Source organism: Opisthocomus hoazin, chromosome 26 (genome assembly GCF_030867145.1).
Source record: "Opisthocomus hoazin isolate bOpiHoa1 chromosome 26, bOpiHoa1.hap1, whole genome shotgun sequence".
In the NCBI taxonomy this organism is placed as follows: Eukaryota; Metazoa; Chordata; class Aves; order Opisthocomiformes; family Opisthocomidae; genus Opisthocomus; species Opisthocomus hoazin.
Genome location: NC_134439.1, coordinates 1,265,034 through 1,282,676, shown reverse-complemented (window position 1 = coordinate 1,282,676; position 17,643 = coordinate 1,265,034). Strand labels below are relative to the sequence as shown.

The 17,643-nt window shown below is 68.0% G+C and overlaps 1 protein-coding gene across 1 annotated transcript; it reads left to right on the top strand.

Moving 5' to 3' along the window:
- The first annotated feature begins 3,129 nt into the window (after positions 1-3,129).
- Positions 3,130-7,342, top strand: NEUROD2 (neuronal differentiation 2). The gene is made up of 2 exons (XM_075443496.1): positions 3,130-3,323; positions 4,550-7,342. The coding sequence occupies exon 2, from the start codon at positions 4,555-4,557 to the stop codon at positions 5,629-5,631; it is 1,077 nt and encodes a 358-aa protein (XP_075299611.1). The 5' UTR covers positions 3,130-3,323; positions 4,550-4,554; the 3' UTR covers positions 5,632-7,342.
- The last annotated feature ends 10,301 nt before the right edge of the window (positions 7,343-17,643 follow it).

The following is a 17,643-nucleotide window of genomic DNA, read 5'->3' as shown; positions in this document are numbered from 1 at the left end:
GGGTCGGGTCCCACCGGGGAGAAGCCGCTGCGGGGACCCGGCCCGGGGCCGCTTCAGCCCCGACGGCAGCGGGACCGGGCCCGGGGCCGGGCCCCCGCCGCGCCGCTCCCCCCGCTGCCGTTCCCCGCCGTTCCTCCGCCGCCCGTTACCGCATCCACCGCTCCCAGCCTTCGCCTCCCCGGAACATCGCAGCGCGGAGCCGGCTCCATCTGGCAGCGCGGCCCCCGCCCCCCCCCAGGCCCCCTCCCCCTCCGCCGCTCCTCCGCTCGGGTCCCCCGGGAGGCTCAGCCCCGCCGAGGGGACGCGGGGACCCCGCCGGGGGGAGGGGGGGGAAGGGGGGGGAAGGCCGGGAGCCCCCCGACCCACGCTGGGGTTGCGGCAGCCGGCTAAGCCCCGCAGGACTCGCCCCATGCGGGGCCCCCCCGGGAGCAGCCCCGGGCCCAGCTGGCTCCCAGCCGGGTCCTGGCACCCCCCCGGCTCCCCCCGACCCTCTCCCGTCCCCGCCGCGTCCCGCCGGGTGCCAGCCGTGCCCCGACACCCACCCCCGGGTCCCCACCCCGGGTCCCCATCCCCAGCCGCCGCCTTCCCGCGGGAGGGAGGGGAAGGGGCACGGGGGAGGAATCCTGGTGGGGGAGGAGAGCTGTGTGCCCCGGCCGAACGCCCTCTTGTGCCCCCGGGCAGCGAGACCCCCGGGGGTCTGCCTGGGGGGGCCGGGGACCTCTGAGTCAGGAGAGCCGATCCCTGCACCCGAGGACCAGCAGCGGGATGGGGACCACAGCCCCGGGGGGGTCACTGGGCCTGGGGACCCTAGCCCTGACCTCCTGGGGCAGGAGGAACCCCCTCCCCAGCCCCTGCACCCCAAGCACCAGCACTCAGCCCTGCTCCCCCCTGCTCCCCCCGGCACAGATCCCGCTCGTACAGCCCCCGCGCCCGGATGCTGGGTGCCCCACTCCCCACCCTCGGTGACCCCTCTCACCCACCCAGAAGGCCTCCGGGGACCAGGACGGGGCTGCCCCTGCCCAGTGCCATCGCCAGCCATGGTAGGGGTCGGCACGGGGACAGCACCGGGACCCCTCCACCCGCCCGCGCCGTGGGCCGCGGCCTGGCACAGACGGGTCGAGGCCCCCCTGGTGCCGCCCTGGCCCCGGCGCAGCGCAGCGGTTTGGGTTTTCATCTCCCTGCTCCCCTTTCATCTCCTCTCCCCGTTTCATGTCTCCACTTTCTTCTCCCTCCAAGCGCTGCGCATGCTGATGAGGCTCACGCCGGCGCCCACCCTTGCCGCTCGCTAATTAGGCTGTAACGGATGCACCAGGCCGGGGGCTCGCAGCTTCCCCCCCGTCCCCGTCCCTGTCACCGCACAGGCCAGCCCGGCCGCTCATGCCGTGGCATCTCCCCGGCCTCAGGGAGACCCCAAGGGACCCCCATGGGCTGCGAGCCCGGTGCCGGGAACTGTGGCGTGGCCAGCTTTGCTGCCCCGACGCCGGGGATGCAGACGGGTGGCAGTGGGGCCATGCCACCCGCGAGGGCTGGGACCCGAGGGCAGCGGAGTGGGGACTTACCCAAAGTCGGCAGGAACAGGCAGCACCGGCGCGCCATGGGCACCGGGCGATGGCAGGCTCCAGGGGCATGGTGATGCCCACCCAGCACCCACTTTTGGAACGAAGGTGGCAGCGACAGAGGGAGATGAACGGTGCCGCGCGGAAGGGCTGCGGTGTGCCACGAGGCTGCCCAGGAATTGGTGCCCCGGCACGGCACCGGCGCTGGCACCGGCACGGCTGGGGTGGGCCCTGCGTCCCCGCGGGCCCGCTCCAGCCCAGGTGCCATCTGCTCGGCCGCAGCCGTGAGTGACAGTCGGAGGCTTCGGCAGCGTGCGGGGGGGTGGACGCTCGCCGCCGGTGGGGACCCCTCTGTCACGTGCCAGCCCCGGCACCTGCACCGGGGGAGCAGGCGACGCTGACGCCGCTGGCACAGACCCCTTGCCCGGGCTCGGCCAGCCCTTTGTCTGCGTGTGGGCACAGCCCCGGCCACCACGGCCACCATGTCCCCGCCGCACCCACGCCACGGCCACGCTGCCCTCGCAGCACGTGTTGGTGTGGGGCACCCTGCCCCCCTGCCCCCTCCCCTGCCCACATCCCCTGAGCAGCTCCGGGCCCCCCCGGGCTTGCAGGAGCAGAGGGGATCTAGGACACGGGGACACCACACGGCTCAGCCTTGATGGCTGCAGCCAGGAGCATGGCATGGGGTGACAGCATCTGGCTCCCAGGGACAGAACGCTCCTGTCACCGACCGGTTTGCGGGCACGAGGGAAGCGGCCACAGCGATTTCTGGTCACGCACGTGCCGCGGCAGGGCCAGGTTTGGAGGCCGGGGGGTGACGGGGGGCTGCCGGGCCGGGGCATGGGGCCGCAGCAGACAAAGGCGTCACTGGCTGTGCCATGGCATGGCTGGGCCTCTGCCACCTCCACCACGGGACGCGCGTCTGCGGGGGGCTCGGACCATGTGTGCGTTGGGGAGGGCATGCGTGTGCAAGTGTGCAAGCGTGTGTGTGTGTGTGTACCCACGTGAGGAGCCACGGCCTCGCAGCCACCGGCCGTCCCTGTGCCCAGACCCGCAGCTCCCTGCCCGCGCCGGGCACCGCCGCCACCTCCCCCAGCTCCTGCCCGGACGCAGCCCCCAGCCCCACGCCAGGCCCTCAGTGCCGCAACCATCCCCGCTCGGCTGGTGGCTGAGGGTGGGGACGGAACCCGGGCGAGCCGCCGCGGTATTTTGCAGCAAGCCGCAGATGCCAGCTCCCGGCGAGGGTCCCCGCGGCATCTCCTCCCTCGCCCAGCTGCCCGCCGGCCGCCCTCGGCACGCTCGGCCTGGCCGGGGTGCCCGGTCTCCCCGCCGCCCAGCCGCTGGCTCCATTGTTCAACCCGGCCCCGCCATCGCCTGCATCGCGCCCGGGTCCCATTTTGCGGCGCGTAGGCAGAGCTGTAGATTTGGAAGAGGGATTTTTTTTTTCTTTTTTTCTTTTTTTTTCCTTTTTTTTTTTTTTTTGAGTACAGAGTGACAGATGGCGAGTCCTCCTTCCCCAGAGAGACAAATCTCCCTGAATGCAAGCGCATGTCAATCATTAGCTCTCATGTGATAGCTCTCGCGCATGACGTGCCAACCATATGGCACTGGCAGCAGAGCTGGTACCCCCTTTGCTGGGTAGAGATGCCACTCTCTCCTCCTTTTGGATAGAGGACTGCAGGAGGCTGGAGCACCTCGAGGAGCCGCGTCCCGCTCCCAGAAGATGCTGGGAACAATGAAATAAGAATTCCTCTGGTCCACCCGAAGGTGAGTTGTGTCAGAAGTGGAGGGCTGGGAGGGCAGCGGAGGAAACTTGAATGGAGAAAAGGCAACTTCCATGTTGATTTTGTTTCTCCACCACGTCTCGCCCTTTTCGCCCCCCCCTTCTCCATCTTTCGTTTTCCCCCCCGGCCCTCGGTTCTCCCGATCCCCGCCGGCCCCGCCGATGGGGGTTGCCCCCCCCCTCCCCGCCCCACCTCCGGAGCCCCCCCCCCGGGGGGGTGGGGGGGATGTTGGGGGGTTCGCCCCCCCCCCGGGCCCCCCCCCGGGTTGGGCGCGCCCGGGGCAGCGCGGCCCCGGCGGGACGGAGCGGGCAAAGGCGGCCGAGCGGCATCAACGAAATCGGCGCGGAGCCGCCTCGCCGCCCCCCCCGGGGGCCTCGACTCGGCCGAGCCGCCCCCCCCGCTCCCCCCCGGCGCCCCCGGCCCCCGCCCCGGGCGTTGGGCCCCCCAGCCCCAGCCCCGCCGCTCTCCCCGGCCCCGGGGGCGACTCCGGCAGCGCCGCCGCCCGCGACCCCCGCGCTCTCCCCCGGGGGGGGGGGGTCCCGGCCGCCCCCGCCGCCCCCCGCCGCCCCCCGCCGCCCCACGCCGCGCCGCCGTTTGATGCCGCCGCATTTTACGGGCCGCGCTCCGGCGGCCGGGAGGAGCCCCGGGGCGGGGGGGCCGGGGGGGACCCGGGCGGGGCTGACCGGGCCGGAGGGAGTACGGGGGGGGAGCAGCCGCGCCTCCCGGCCCCCGACAGCGGTGACAGAGCCGGGGCCGGGGCCGCTCCGCGCCCGCGGCGGGGAAAAGTTGGAGGCGTCAAAAAGGGGCCGGAGGCTCCGGGCCCGGCCGGCGGGGCACCGGGGGGGGGGGGGGGGGCAGGGTCCGGACCGGGGGCGGGGGCCGCGAGGAGGGGGGCGGGGGCCGCCGTGGCTGTCGCCGGGGAGCGGGGCGCGGGGGGCGGCCGCAGGGACCCCGCAGAGGAGGGGTCGGGGGACGTCGGGGGGGGGTCGTCGCCGCTCCCCGAGGGAGCCCCGGTGCCCCCGGAGTGGGGCGGCCGGGTCGGGGGGCTGCGGCTGGCGACCCCGCGCCCAATTCGTTTTCACCGACCCCGGCGCCGTGAAGCCGCAACCGGGGAGCGTGGAGACGGGCGGGGGGCGGCGGGGGAGCGGGGCGGGGGGGGGGGGCGGCGGGGCCGCCGGTAACGCCTGGCTCTTTGCCCCCCCGCTGCAGCCACCATGTTGACGCGACTTTTCAGCGAGCCCAGCCTGGTCCCCGACGTCCCGAAATTCGCCGGCTGGGCCGAGGAGTGCGAGGAGGATGCCCGCAGCGAGAAGGAGGAGCGGGCGGGGGGCAAGGGCTGCCCCCTACCCGACGAGACCCCCGAGGGCTCGCTGGGGGAGAGCAAGGAGGAAGGGGAGCTAGGCGGCGACGAGGAGGAGGAGGAGGAGGAGGAGGAAGGCTTGGAGGAGGCGGAGGGCGAGCGGCCCAAGAAGCGCGGCCCGAAGAAGAGGAAGATGACGAAGGCGCGGCTGGAGCGGTCCAAGCTGCGGCGGCAGAAGGCGAACGCGCGGGAGCGGAACCGAATGCACGACCTGAACGCGGCCCTGGACAACCTGCGGAAAGTGGTCCCCTGCTACTCCAAAACCCAAAAGCTCTCCAAAATCGAGACCCTCCGCTTGGCCAAGAACTACATCTGGGCCCTCTCCGAGATCCTGCGCTCGGGCAAGCGGCCCGACCTGGTCTCCTACGTGCAGACTCTGTGCAAGGGGCTGTCGCAGCCCACCACCAACCTGGTGGCCGGCTGCCTCCAGCTCAACTCCCGCAACTTCCTGACGGAGCAGGGCCAGGAAGGCGGCCGCTTCCACGGTCCCAACGCCTCCTTCGCCGTCCACCCCTACCCCTACCCCTGCTCGCGGCTGGCCGCGGGGCAGTGCCCCCCCGCCCCCGGGCCCGGGGCCCACGGCCTGAGGACACACAGCTACTGCTCCTCCGCCTACGAGAGCCTCTACGGCAACGCCTCCCCCGACTACAACAGCTCGGAGTACGACGGCGGGCTCAGCCCCCCGCTCTGCATCAACGGCAACTTCTCCCTCAAGCAGGACTCTTCCTCCCCCGACCACGAGAAAAGCTACCACTACTCTATGCACTACTCGGCGCTGCCCGGCTCCCGGCCCGCCGCCCACAACCTGGTCTTCGGCTCGGCGGGGGTGCGCGGGGGGGTCCACTCCGAGAACATCTTCCCCTACGACATGCACCTCCCGCACGAGCGGGGCCCCATGTACGAGGAGCTCAACGCCTTCTTCCACAATTGACCCCCCCCCCCTCCTTCCCCACCCCCCAGCCCCCGAGCCCCCTCCCCGCCCGGCCGCCCCGTCCCCGAGGGGGGGGGGGTGGGAACGTGGACGGGGAGACCCGCGGAGTGGCCCCCGCGGCTCCGCCGTGAGCTTTGGTGCAATATGGGGGACCCGGCCCCGGCGGCGGGACCCCGCGCCCCGCGGGGACGAAGTGCTTTTTTGGGAGGATTTCCCTTTTTCCTTAAATTATTATTATTATTATTATTTTATTATTATTATTTAGTTAGTTCATTTTTAAACTATTATTATTTATATTATTAAGTTATTATTATAGCTTTTAAAAATTATTTTTAGTATTGTGGTATTATTACTATTATTATTACTATTACTATTATTATTGTTATTACATTATTATTATTATTATTATTATTATTATTATTATTATTATTATTATTATTATTATTATTATTATTATTATTTCCCCCGAGGGGGGAGGCGCCCAGGGCGGCCCCGGCCCCCCGTCAAGCGGCGGAGGCCCCCCCAGAGCCCGACCCTTCCCGCTGGGTCGCGCCGCGTCGTTTCCTTTTTAATTCGTTTCAATTTAATTTCACCTTTTTTTATTATTATTTTTTTTTCCCCTTCCCCCCTCCCCCTTTGGGCCTTTTCTCCCCCCCGCCGCCGTCACCCCCCCCCCCCCCGGCATCGGACACCCCTGCCCCGGCCCGTGGGAGCGAGAGGAGCCCGCGCAGCGGCGCGGAGCGCAACTTTCCGCAGCAATAAGGAGGCGAAGGGAGGAACCCACCTTTCTATCTATGCAAGCAGGCCCGGCCCGGCGGACGCTCAGAGATGCACTTTGCTTTGGGGGGGCCCCGGCCCCGCTCCCGGCCCCGGGAGCTCCTCTCGCAGCGCGCGTCAGGACATTTTTTACCTGTTTTAAAAAACTTGAAACGGAAAAAGGAAAAAAAAAAAAAAAGAACAAAAACACAAAAAAAAAAAACCCGAAAAAAAAAGAAAAAAAAAATTAAAAAAAAAAAAAAAAGGACAGAAGTGACCCCCAACCCGCGGAGCCGCCGCGGTGTTCCTGAGCGGGCGGAGCGGAGGGGCGGCCCGCAGCTATGCAAGGGGGGTCCGGGGGGGCTGGCGGGGCTGAGCCCCCCCCCGCGGCGCCCGGGCCCTGCCCCTGCGTCTTCGCCCCGGTTCGCCGCGCATTCCTCCGCTCGGGAGCCGCCGCGAAGCCGAAATTTCGCTCTGCTTCTTCTTCTTCTCCTCTACTTCTTCTTCTTCTTTTTTGTTCTTTCTTTTTTCTTTTTTTATAATTATTATCTTTTTTCGGAACCTGCCCGCACCACCTTCGAGAAACCAGCATTTTTAGAGACCAGGGAGGAGGAGGATGATTTCTGAGAAATGTTTTCAAAACGAAAAAAAAAAAGTTTTGCAAAAAAAACCCAACAAAAACAACAGAACGGGAAAAAAAAGAGAAAAAAAAAAGAGAAAAAGAAAAAAAAAACCACAAACCGTTGTAGCAAAGGGGACCCGCCTGTCCGACACCAGAAGTGCTTTCGTGTTTCCGTTCCGTTTCATTCCGATTAATAAATATTTATGGCCAACGATATGCAAGAGCCCCCCCCGCGCCGGGAGCCGCTCCCCGCTCCCCCGGTCCCCGCCGCGGACACTGCTTTGGCGGAGCGCGGGGGCGCGGGGGCGCGGGGCCGGGGGCCCGGCCGTTCTGCATGCACCGGCCCCCCCCCCGGGGCCCCTCCCCCGGCCCCGCCGCCCCCTCGCAGCCCGGGCCCCGCCAGGACTCGTCGGCCGCGACGAACCGCGGCGAACCTGTAATTACCGAGCGTCCTTCGACGGCGATTAATAAATATTCAGTGTTGACTCCGCCGCTTTTCGCCGCTTTCCTTCCGTTCCGGGGCACCAGAGGTACCGGAGGCACCGGAGGCACCGGAGGCACGGGGCCGACCCCCGCCCCGCGCCCGCCGCCGCCGTCGGGGCCCCCCCTGGTGCCTCCCGCCGGTGCCGGTGCTGGTGCCGCCGCCCGAGTGCCCGGCCCGCTGTGGGGCGGCGCTGATATAACGCGGCTCTGCCCCACGGGAGTCCCCCCCGGGACCGGGGAGGCGGTGTCCGTGTCGTCCCCCCCCCACCCTCCCGCGCCGATAAAGGCACCGGGAACCGGAGCGGCGGCCCGGCTCGATCCCGGCCCCGCCGTCACGGGGGAGCCGCGGCGATGACACCGCTCTGGGCCCCCGGGAGCTGGCAACGGCCCGCGGTACCGGTAGCCTCGGCGACGGTAGCCGAGGGTTTGTCTGTGGCAGCCCCGGTAACGGGTCGGCTCCGGGCGCGATGGCCGGCGCAGCCCCGGGAGCCCCGGCGCGGTAGCCGGTGCCGGTGCCAGGGCCGGTGCCGGTGCCCGGTGCCGGTGCCCGCTGGAGCCTCGGCGCGGTGCCCGGTCCCGGTGCCCGGTTCCCGGTGCTGGTGCCCGGTGCGGAGCTGTCCACCGCAGCGGTGCTGAACCGGCTCCCGGGCCCAGCCGCCTCCCCGGGCGAACGGGCGTCGGTCTGTTCACCGCTCCCGGCACCGGGGGTCGTCACCAGCCGACGGCCCCGCGCTGCGGGCAGGGACGGGGACCGAGCTCGCTGCCCACGGCCACGCGGGTCGCGGGGGGCCGGTTCGCGTCCGGAGCACCGGGGCTGCGGGGACGGGAGCCCCCGGGTTCCTCGCGGGAGAGGCCGGGAACAACCGCTCCCACAGCCCCGCGGCTTTTGGGGAAAATCTGGGCAGGTTTGGAGTCGGGCAGGGACGCGCCGCCGGGGCTGGAAACGGGGAACGGCTTCCTCGACGTGGGGGGCCCGGGCGGGGAAAGTGGGCTGCGGGGAACCGGCACCGGGCGGGGGAGGGGGGCCGCCCCGTCCCACCGAGCCGCTGCGGCGGAGCGCGGCCCCCGAGACCTCCCGAACCCCCCCGAGACTCCCGGCCGGGCCGGGCCCCGCCGCTCTCTGCTCCCCGCAGAGCAGCGAAGCCTTTTCCGACGGCTCCGGCCCGAGCTCCGTCCCGGGAAGGGCCTCGTTTTCCCGGGGAAAAAGGCCCCCGAGGGGCGGGGGGGTGGCCGGGCGGGGGGCTCCGTGGGGCCGTCGGGGGCGATGCCCGGGGCTCCGGCGGTCACCCGCAACCGGCGGCCCCGGCACCGCGGCCCGGAGATGCGGCGGCCGAGAGCGGGTGCCCCGGAGGAGGGGAGGGGGCTGCGGGGGGCCGGGGACTGCGGGGGGGGGGGCCCGACATCTGCTCCCGGGCAGGGCCTGGGGACGGCTGTGCCCGGGGGGGGGGAGCCAGGCCCGGTGGCGGGGCCGCCGTTTGCCTTCAGTTCCCAGGATTTTTGTTTTCCCGGCGCCCGCCCGGCCTCGCCGAAGCGTGGGGATGCGGGAACCCGCCCGGCTTCTCCGGCACCGACCGGCCCCGCAATGCGGCCCCGCGCTCGATGCGGTCTCGCTGCATGGTCCCGGTGCCGGCTCCGGTACAAGCCCCGGTACGAGCCCCGGTGCCCGGTCTGCTCACTCGGCTGCCCCGGGGGGGGTAGGCTGGGTGTCGGGAGCCGCTGCCGCGACCCGCGGGGCTCTGCGAGGGTTTTGCGTGATCGTGGGATCAAATCCCCTCGAGGGGGTGGGTGGGTGTTACCGGGGACCCCGCACGGCTCGGCCGGGGGGCACCGAAGCGGGGCCAGCACCGGGGGGACCCCACGGTCGCGGCTCGCCCAGGCTCAGCCCCCTTATTCCAAGGCAGGAGGAGATGGAGCGGTTGCCCCCACCCCACCCCCCCGCCCCGCGGCCCCCGGTGCCCCCGGCCCGGCCCGGCGGAGCTCGGCGGGGGCGCGGGGCCGGAGCCAGCTCCGAGGTCGCCGCTGCCACCGGCGAGTGCCAGCCGGGGAGGGGGGGGGGAGGAGGAGTCATTGCTTCAGTTTAAATTTCATGGCATCTGTTCATTATTATACAGTGCGGATTTTTATATGGACAGCTAAATTAAAGACAGATTTCTGCCAAAATTGCAGCTACCATAAAAAAACCGGAGGCTCCCGGCGCTGGGCGCTCGCCGAGCTGCGGGGGCGGCCCCGCTGCCAGCCCCGGGCCGGGGGGCTCTGCTCCGGGGGCCGGGGGCTGCCCGGGGGTCGCGGGAGGAGGAGGGGGGCGGTTGGGGGGGGCAAGAATGAGGGGGGCTTCCCCCGCTTTTGTGCACTGGGGAGAGCGAGAAGCCGCCCCCGGGGGTTGGGGGGAGTGGGTGAGGGAGGTCCCGGCGGTCCCCGGAGCCGCGGCCGGGTCGGGCCGGGTTGGCAGCGGTCCCCGCCGCACCGGGGGCTGCCGAGCCGCCCCCTCCCCCGCCCGGGCTGCCAGGCTCCATCGCAGAGGAGTTAAAACAAGGACATCTGTGCCTGGAATCGCTGCGAAGCTCCAAACCTGCCAACGCCTGCTGGCACCGGCCGCCGGCAAATGCTGGTACTCCGGAATGCGGCACCGCCTGCAGCCCGGCCCGGGGGCCCCGGCCCCCCCTCGGCCCGGCCCCGGGGGCTGCGGGGCCAGGGGGGGCTTGGCCTGCCTGGGCAAGGACGGGGCTGCTCCCCTCCCCCCTCGGGCAGGTCCCGACCCGGTGGGCGCACGGAGCTGCGCAGGTTCCCGTCAGCTCCCGACACCACCGGCCCTGGCTGGGGTGGGGTGTCCCTCCCCCCCATTTACCCCCTGCCCTATGGCCAGAATGGGCTCCAAGCCCTGTGCCCCATCGCTGGCTGGGGCACGGGGGCCTCTCCCCATGCCCCCCCCGCCCCGGGCATCTCCCTCCAGCTCCTGCACGGATGGGCTGGGAGAGGGAGAGCAATGGTGGGGGCAGGTGGTCCACAAGGGAAGGGGGCACCGAGGGCTGAGGGCACCCGGGCAGCCAGGGCTCTGCTGAGCAGCCCGGGGGGGGGGAGAAGCTGGTGTCTGCAACCCCAGTCCTTGTGGAGAGGGGGTAACCTGCCCCCCTTCCCCACCCCCACAGGCCCCAGGGGGAAAAGGGGCAAAACCCAAGCAGGGGCAAAGGGGGAGGCAGACGCGGGGCCAGCCCTGGCTGGGAGCTCCGGAGAGCAGGTGGTGCCCACCTGAGCACCCCGCGGCAGCCCCTTCCCTTCCCTTCCCTTCCCTTCCCTTCCCTTCCCTTCCCTTCCCTTCCCTTCCCTTCCCTTCCCTTCCCTTCCCTTCCCTTCCCTTCCCTTCCCTTCCCTTCCCTTCCCTTCCCTTCCCTTCCCTTCCCTTCCCTTCCCTTCCCTTCCCTTCCCTTCCCTTCCCTTCCCTTTTCCCTTCCCTTCCCCTCCCCTCCCCGTGACCCCCATCCTGGGCTCCAGCCCCATCCCCGCAGCCCCTCCGGAGCCCCCGTCCGGGGGTACCCCCCTGCCCATCCCCACCGGCAGCCCCCAGCCCCGCTCCCTGCTCCCTGCTCCCCGTGGCAGGCGGTGGCTCATTTCAGATGGGAAATGTCCGTTTTGTTCCTACTTAAAAGCTGATTTACGGCGGCTGCATCCCAGCCCTGCCTTGGCCTGTGTTCATCCCATAATCAGCCCATTTCTCTTGGCAGCTCTGGCTCGGCCGGGCTGGCCGGAGGTCTGTGCCGGGCGGTGGGAGCCCCCGGCCCCCTCCTGCAGCCCCCGGGCCTCGGCCCCGCTCCCCCCGGCAGCCGGTGCCCCGTGCTGCTGCTGGCACCTGGATCCCATCGGCCTCGAGCGGATCCCAACTGCCCCAAGACTGCAGCGCCAGGCGATGCCTCCGGCACACGGCAGCAGGACGAGGGGGACCCGACGCCCCCCAAATGCCTGCTCGGGGCCGTGGGGCTGGAGGGGACACGGGCAGGGATGGGGACACTGTGTGGGTGGCTTGGCGTCACCCCGGCACAGCCGGGACCCCCCCCCCATCCACCTCAGGACGGGGCCGATGGGATCCGTCCACCCACCCGGCACGGGCGGCACGGGGCACGGCGGCAGTGCCGGGGCCTGAGCCGAGGCCAGCAGCTCTCCCGCACGCTCCGAATTAAATTGTAGCCAGCTCTAAATATTTTCGCTAAATGTAATTGGAAATTTGGAATCGCCACGTTAGCTCGGCGCCGCGTTATTAGAGTAATTAAACCCTTTCTCCGGTCAGCGCCAGGCGGATCGGCCGGATTGCGCCATAATCCCGGCAGAGCAGACGGGTTCAGAGCAGAACTCGTTACGTTTAGAGCCGCTGTGATAATAATCCTAATTCAGCCCCCTTTGGTGCCCAAAAGCCAGCAATCCGGCAGCGAAAGCCGGCGGCGGGGGGGTGGCCGCGGCCCATTGCTGCCCTCCAGCTCGTCCCCTGCCCGCAGCAGCCCTGGGGGAACCCGGGGTTACCCCAGAGCCTGGGGGGGGGGTCCCTGGGGGGATTGTTCCTCAGTGCTGCGGGGGTCCCTGCCCTCAGCCACTGTCCCCCAAAGCCTCTTGCCATCACCCTGCCTGACCCCGTCGTCCTTTGCCGGGCAGCGCCGGGGGCTTCGGCTCTGCGCTGGTGCCCGGGGGGTGGCACAGTGCCCAGGTCCACCCCCGCCCGGGGCCTCCCCCGGGGACGGGGGAGATAGGGGGCCGCAGCTGGCGCGTGCAGCCGTAATGGCCATGGCTGGGCTGGCACGCCAGCCTCGCGCCTGCGGGCACGGGCAGAAGCATCTTGTGTGTGGTTTGTCCTTGACTGTGGTCCCCGCGCAGCCGCCCCCGCCCCGGCACGAAGCCCCCCACCCCGGCACGAAGCCCCCCGCCGCGTGCCCGCAGCCGAGGCCTGCCAGCTCATCACACGTGTGACGCCAGGCTTTCGCTGACGCTGCGGCTCGGCGTCGTGGGCCAGGTGGGACACTGCGACGCTTCGCTCCAGCACGACGAAGACCCCCGGCCGGCATCTTCCTCGGCGCCGGTGGGCCCGGTGTTGGCACCGGCAGCACCGCGGCGCCAAGCAGGGCGAGGGAGGTTGTTTCCATCCTCGCCGTTACCTCGGGGAACGTTCGCCGTCAGCGTGCGTCGGAGCTTTTTTGATTAAAGTTGCCAAAAATTTGTGTTCGCTAATGGCTTCTTAATTCCGCCTAAAACGAGAGCAGGAAAACGATGCCATCCATCTTGTATCGGTTCGAAACCGCGCCTGACACCCAATCGATCATACAGTGGGACATTAACTCCTTTGGATGGGGGCCCAAGCCGCGCTCCCCGCTCCCCGCTCCCGCGCTGGGTCCGCTGAGCCGCTGCACTGCTGGCATCTTGGCACGCGGCGCGGCGGGCGGCTGCCTCGCCCGTCGGTGCCGCTGAATTATTTGCCTTTCTCCCGGTACAGCTGGCACCGCATCCGCCCCCGCCCCCCCCGCGCGCTGCTGACCTTCACCCGACCTTCCCCCCGCCGCCCACCCCCAGCTCGGGGTCTGGACCCCCTCCCCATCCCACCCTGTGGGTCTCCCCCGTTTTGGACGTCGCTTGGGGGGGGGGGGGGGGCCAGGCATGGGGGTGGGTGAGCGCGTGGGGATGGCTGTGGGGACACAGGGGAGGTGTTAGGGGGCCACGGGAGAGGGTTTTCTGTGCCTCAGTTTCCCCATGGCTTCGTGGGGATGCAGGGGAGGTGCTGGGGGGCTTCAGGGGGGGGTTGCCATGCCTCAGTTTCCCCATGGCTCCGTGGGGACACAGGGGAGGTGCTGGGGGGCTGCAAGGGGGGTTGTCATGCCTCAGTTTCCCCATGGCTCCGTGGGGACGCAAGGGAGGTGCTGGGGGGCTGCAGGGGGGTGTGACCCATGCCTCAGTTTCCCCTTTGCTCCGTGGGGACACAGGGGAGATGCTGGGTGGCTTCAAGGGGGGATTGCCATGCCTCTGTTTCCCCATTGCTCCCTGGTGACACAGGGGAGGGGCTTCGGGGGGGGCTGTTGCCGTGCCTCAGTTTCCCCATGGCTTCGTGGGGACACAGGGGAGGTGCTGGCGGGCTGCAGGGGGGGTAGGGTTTTGCCGTGCCTCAGTTTCCCCATGGCTCCGTGGGGAAGGGCTCGGGTCTTGCCCGCTTGCGCAGCGGTTGGGGCAGCAGGGTCCCTGGGGGGGTGGTGGCACCTCGAAGCCATGAGCAACGGCAGAGTGGTCCCGTCCCCTGCGTGCCCCCCAGTGAGCGCTGGTGACCCCCCCTCTGCCGCCGCCATGGGTGTTATGGTGGGGGGGACAGCGGGGCTGGGGGCACCCCCACCCGTGGGGCCGGGGCCGGGGCCTCCCCCCCGGGCCGGGACCGGGGAAGGGTCCGCAGAAACCCGGGAGGAGGCCCCGGCCGCGGCCTGGGCGGGGCTTATGTACCCCAGGTGGGCGGGGCCAGGGGCTGCACAGGCTGTGATTGGCCAGCAGCACAAGCCTTGGCAGGGGATTGGCTGGAGGCGTGAGCGCTGGATGGGGATTGGCTGAGGTCTGTCCCCATCGCTGGTGTCCCCCCCCCCCCGCCGTGGGGACGCCGGGTCCCTCCCTGGCCCTGTGTCTCCAGGGTCCCGGCGGGGTCTGAGCCTCAGAGTGGGGGTGTGGGGAGAAAGCCCCCCCCGCCCCTCCCGGGGTCTGGCCCAGGACAGCCACCGCCGCCCGCGTCCGTCTGTCCGCCTGCCCCCCGCGTCCCTCTGTGCAGCCGTCCTGCCGTCTGTCCATCCTCCCGCGTGTCACCGGGCTGGCCAGCCACGCATCCCTCTATCTGGCCCTGCAGCCACCGATCCACCTGTCTGTCTGTCTGTCCAACCACCCATCCATCCACCCACCTGCCTGTCCCTCCATCCATCCACTCATCCATCCATCCATCCATCCATCCATCCATCCATCCACCCACCCATCCATCCACCCACCCATCCATCCAACCGTCCATCCATCCATCCACTAATCCATCCATCCATCCATCCATCCATCCATCCATCCACTAATCCATCCATCCATCCATCCATCCATCCATCCACTAATCCATCCATCCATCCATCCATCCATCCATCCATCCATCCGTCCATCCACCCATCCATCCATCCATCCATCCATTATCCTTCCATCCATCCATTTGTCTCTCCTTTCCTCCCCGCCCCCGGACCCTGTGCCCTCCAGCGCTGTGGCCCAGACCCCCCCTCCCAGCTGAGGATCCGGCTCCTGCCCCAGGTGACCCAGAGCCCCCACGGGTGACACCCGTGTCGCAGGGCCTGGACCCCCACATGGCCCCCACTGGGTGACCTGGAACGGCGCTGGGTGACACCTTCTCCCTGCGCGTGGGTGTGCAAGGGGCATGCATGCGAGGTGGGTGCCATCACGTGGTGGGCATGTGCAGGGGAGCAGACGTGTGCTTAGCGTGTGCGCGTGTGCCCTCACACAGGGCTGCACCCCCCACTGTGGGCGGGGCCAAGCCGGGTGTGGCAGGGATGGGTGGTGCCAAGCAGGGTTTGGCACATGTGGGTGGAGCCAGGGGGGCAGTGGACTCTACAGGGTGCTGGAACCACTCGACGCCCCCAGTGTCCCCATCACACCCTTCATCCTCACCATCCTCATCACCCCCCATCATCATCAACCCCATCATCCTCATGACCCCCTTCATCCTCATCATCCTCATCATGTCCTTCAACCCCATCACCCCCATCATCCTCATCACCCTCTCACTCCCTTCATCCTCACCACCCCCATCATCTTCACCCCCATCATCCTCATGACCCCCTTCATCCCCATCATCCTCTTCACTCTCATCCTCATCACCTCCATCATCATCATCACCCTCTTCAGCCCCATCACCCCCACCACCTCCATCCTCCCCTTCAACACCATCACTCCTTTTGTCCTTATCGTCTTCATCACCCCCACCCTCATCACCCCCTCATCCCCTTCACTCTCATCACCCCATCATCCTCTTCATCCTCATCACCCCCTTCAGCCCCATCACCCCCACCACCTCCATCCTCCCCTTCACCCTCATTGCCCCTGTTATCCTCATCATCCCTTTCATCCTCATCAGCCCCATCATCCCCTTCATCCTCACCACCTCCTTCATCCCCACCACCCCTGCCACCTCCTTCATCCTCATCACCCCCATCCTCCCTTTCACCCCATTCATCCCCCTCACCCCGTTCATCGCCATCATCCTCATCCTCCCCACCACCCCCATCACCTCCACCACCTCCATCCTCCCTTTCACCCCCATCAACCCCTTCATCCTCATCACCTCCTTCATCCCCACCACCTCCTTCATCCTCATCACCCCCATCTTCCCTCTCACGCCATTCATCCCCATCACCCTGTTCACCGCCATCCTCATCCTCCCCACCACCCCCATCACCTCTGTCCTCCCTTTCACCCCATCACCCTCATCCTCCCCACCACCCCCATCACCCCTGCCACCTCCATCCTCCCTTTCACTCTCATCATCCCCATCACCCCGTTCACCCCCATCATCCTCATCCTCCCCACCCTCCCCACCACCCCCATCACCCCGATCCTCCCCACCATCCCCATCACCCCCATCTTCCCCACCACCCCCATCAACCCCTTCATCCTCATCACCCCCTTCATCCCCACCACCCCCACCACCTCCTTCATCCTCATCACTCCCATCCTCATCACCCCCCCCACCTCCTTCATCCCCATCACCCTCATCCTCCGCATCACCCCCACCACCTCCATCCTCCCTTTCACCCTCATCACCTCCACCACCCCATTCACCCCCATCAACCCCACCATCCCATCATCCTCATCCTCCCCACCCTCCCCACCACCCCCATCCACCCCACCAACCCGATCGTCCCCACAGTCCCCATCACCCCCACAACCTCCATCCTCCCTTTCACCCCCATCACCCCCTTCATCCTCATCACCCCCATCATCCTCATTCTCCCCACCCTCCCCACTGTTCCCATCACCCCCATCTTCCCCACCACCCCGACCCTCCCCACGGTCCCCACCACCCCCACCACCCCCATCCTCCCTTTCACCCTCATCACCCCCACCACCCCATTCACCCTCATCACCCCCCCCACCCCATTCACCCTCATCCTCCCCACCCTCCCCACCCCCCCCCCCCCCACTACCCCTGCCACCGCCGGGCGATGAAGACGCGAGACCCCGAGCGTATGTCAGGAATCAGCGCCTGTCGCCCGGCGCCTAATCTGTTTTTCTAAGCCGCCCATGAGCGCCGCGTTCGCCGAATTAGGCCGACAGCTGCTTACAGGGGTCCCTCTCCCCCTTTTCCGCGCCCGCGCCGCGAGGCCTGGCGCAGATGCCGAGGCCGGGAGCAGCAGGGTACCCCGCCGCTCCCGGCCTCGACATCTCCGTCAGGCCTCGCCCTGCGTTTTCCCCGCTTCGCACCTCCCCGGTGCCGGCACGCGGCCGTCGCCGCTCGAAGACCGCCAGCCCGATGGGCACCCACCCGCCGATCCCGCAGGAGCGCTGGGGTGCGGAGCGGGGCACACGCGTGTGCATCCGTCGCTCGGCTTTTTATTTTTTTGGATAGCAGCAGAATGCACTATGCAAATGAGATGGTTATTACCGCAATGTTCGTCAAGCTGAGCTGAGAAGACATTAATAGCCTGATGAATATGCATGTGAATTTGTTAATTAAGTTAATTATTCTGCTGAAAATGCATTCGTCTTCCAAGGACATTTTCCCAATGATTTTTACATGCTTCAGTCATTAGTCATGCTGTATTTTATCGGGGAAATGAGTTTGCTTAAGTTGTAAAAAAAAAAAAAAAGAAAGAGAGAAAAAAGGAGGAAAATAGGGGGGAATGGGGGGGGGGGAGAAGGAGAGAGAAGAGAAGAAAAAAAAAAAAGGAGGAGAAAAAGGAAAACAAAGCGCGGGGCCGGTGGCTGCGGGGGGAAACCTGGGGCAGAGCCGGGGCTGCAGGTGGGTGCAGGAGGGTGCAGGTGGGTGCAGGTGGGTGCAGGCACCTCCCCCCACCTCCCCCCCCTTTTTCCCTCTGATGACAAACTTTTTTTTTTCCTCTTTTCTTTCTCAGTGCCAAATTTCCAACACATTAATTAATTGT

Bases quoted from the DNA above. Each gene is read 5' to 3' on its own strand.
- NEUROD2 (XM_075443496.1), top strand. From the start codon at position 4,555: ATGTTGACGCGACTTTTCAGCGAGCCCAGCCTGGTCCCCGACGTCCCG.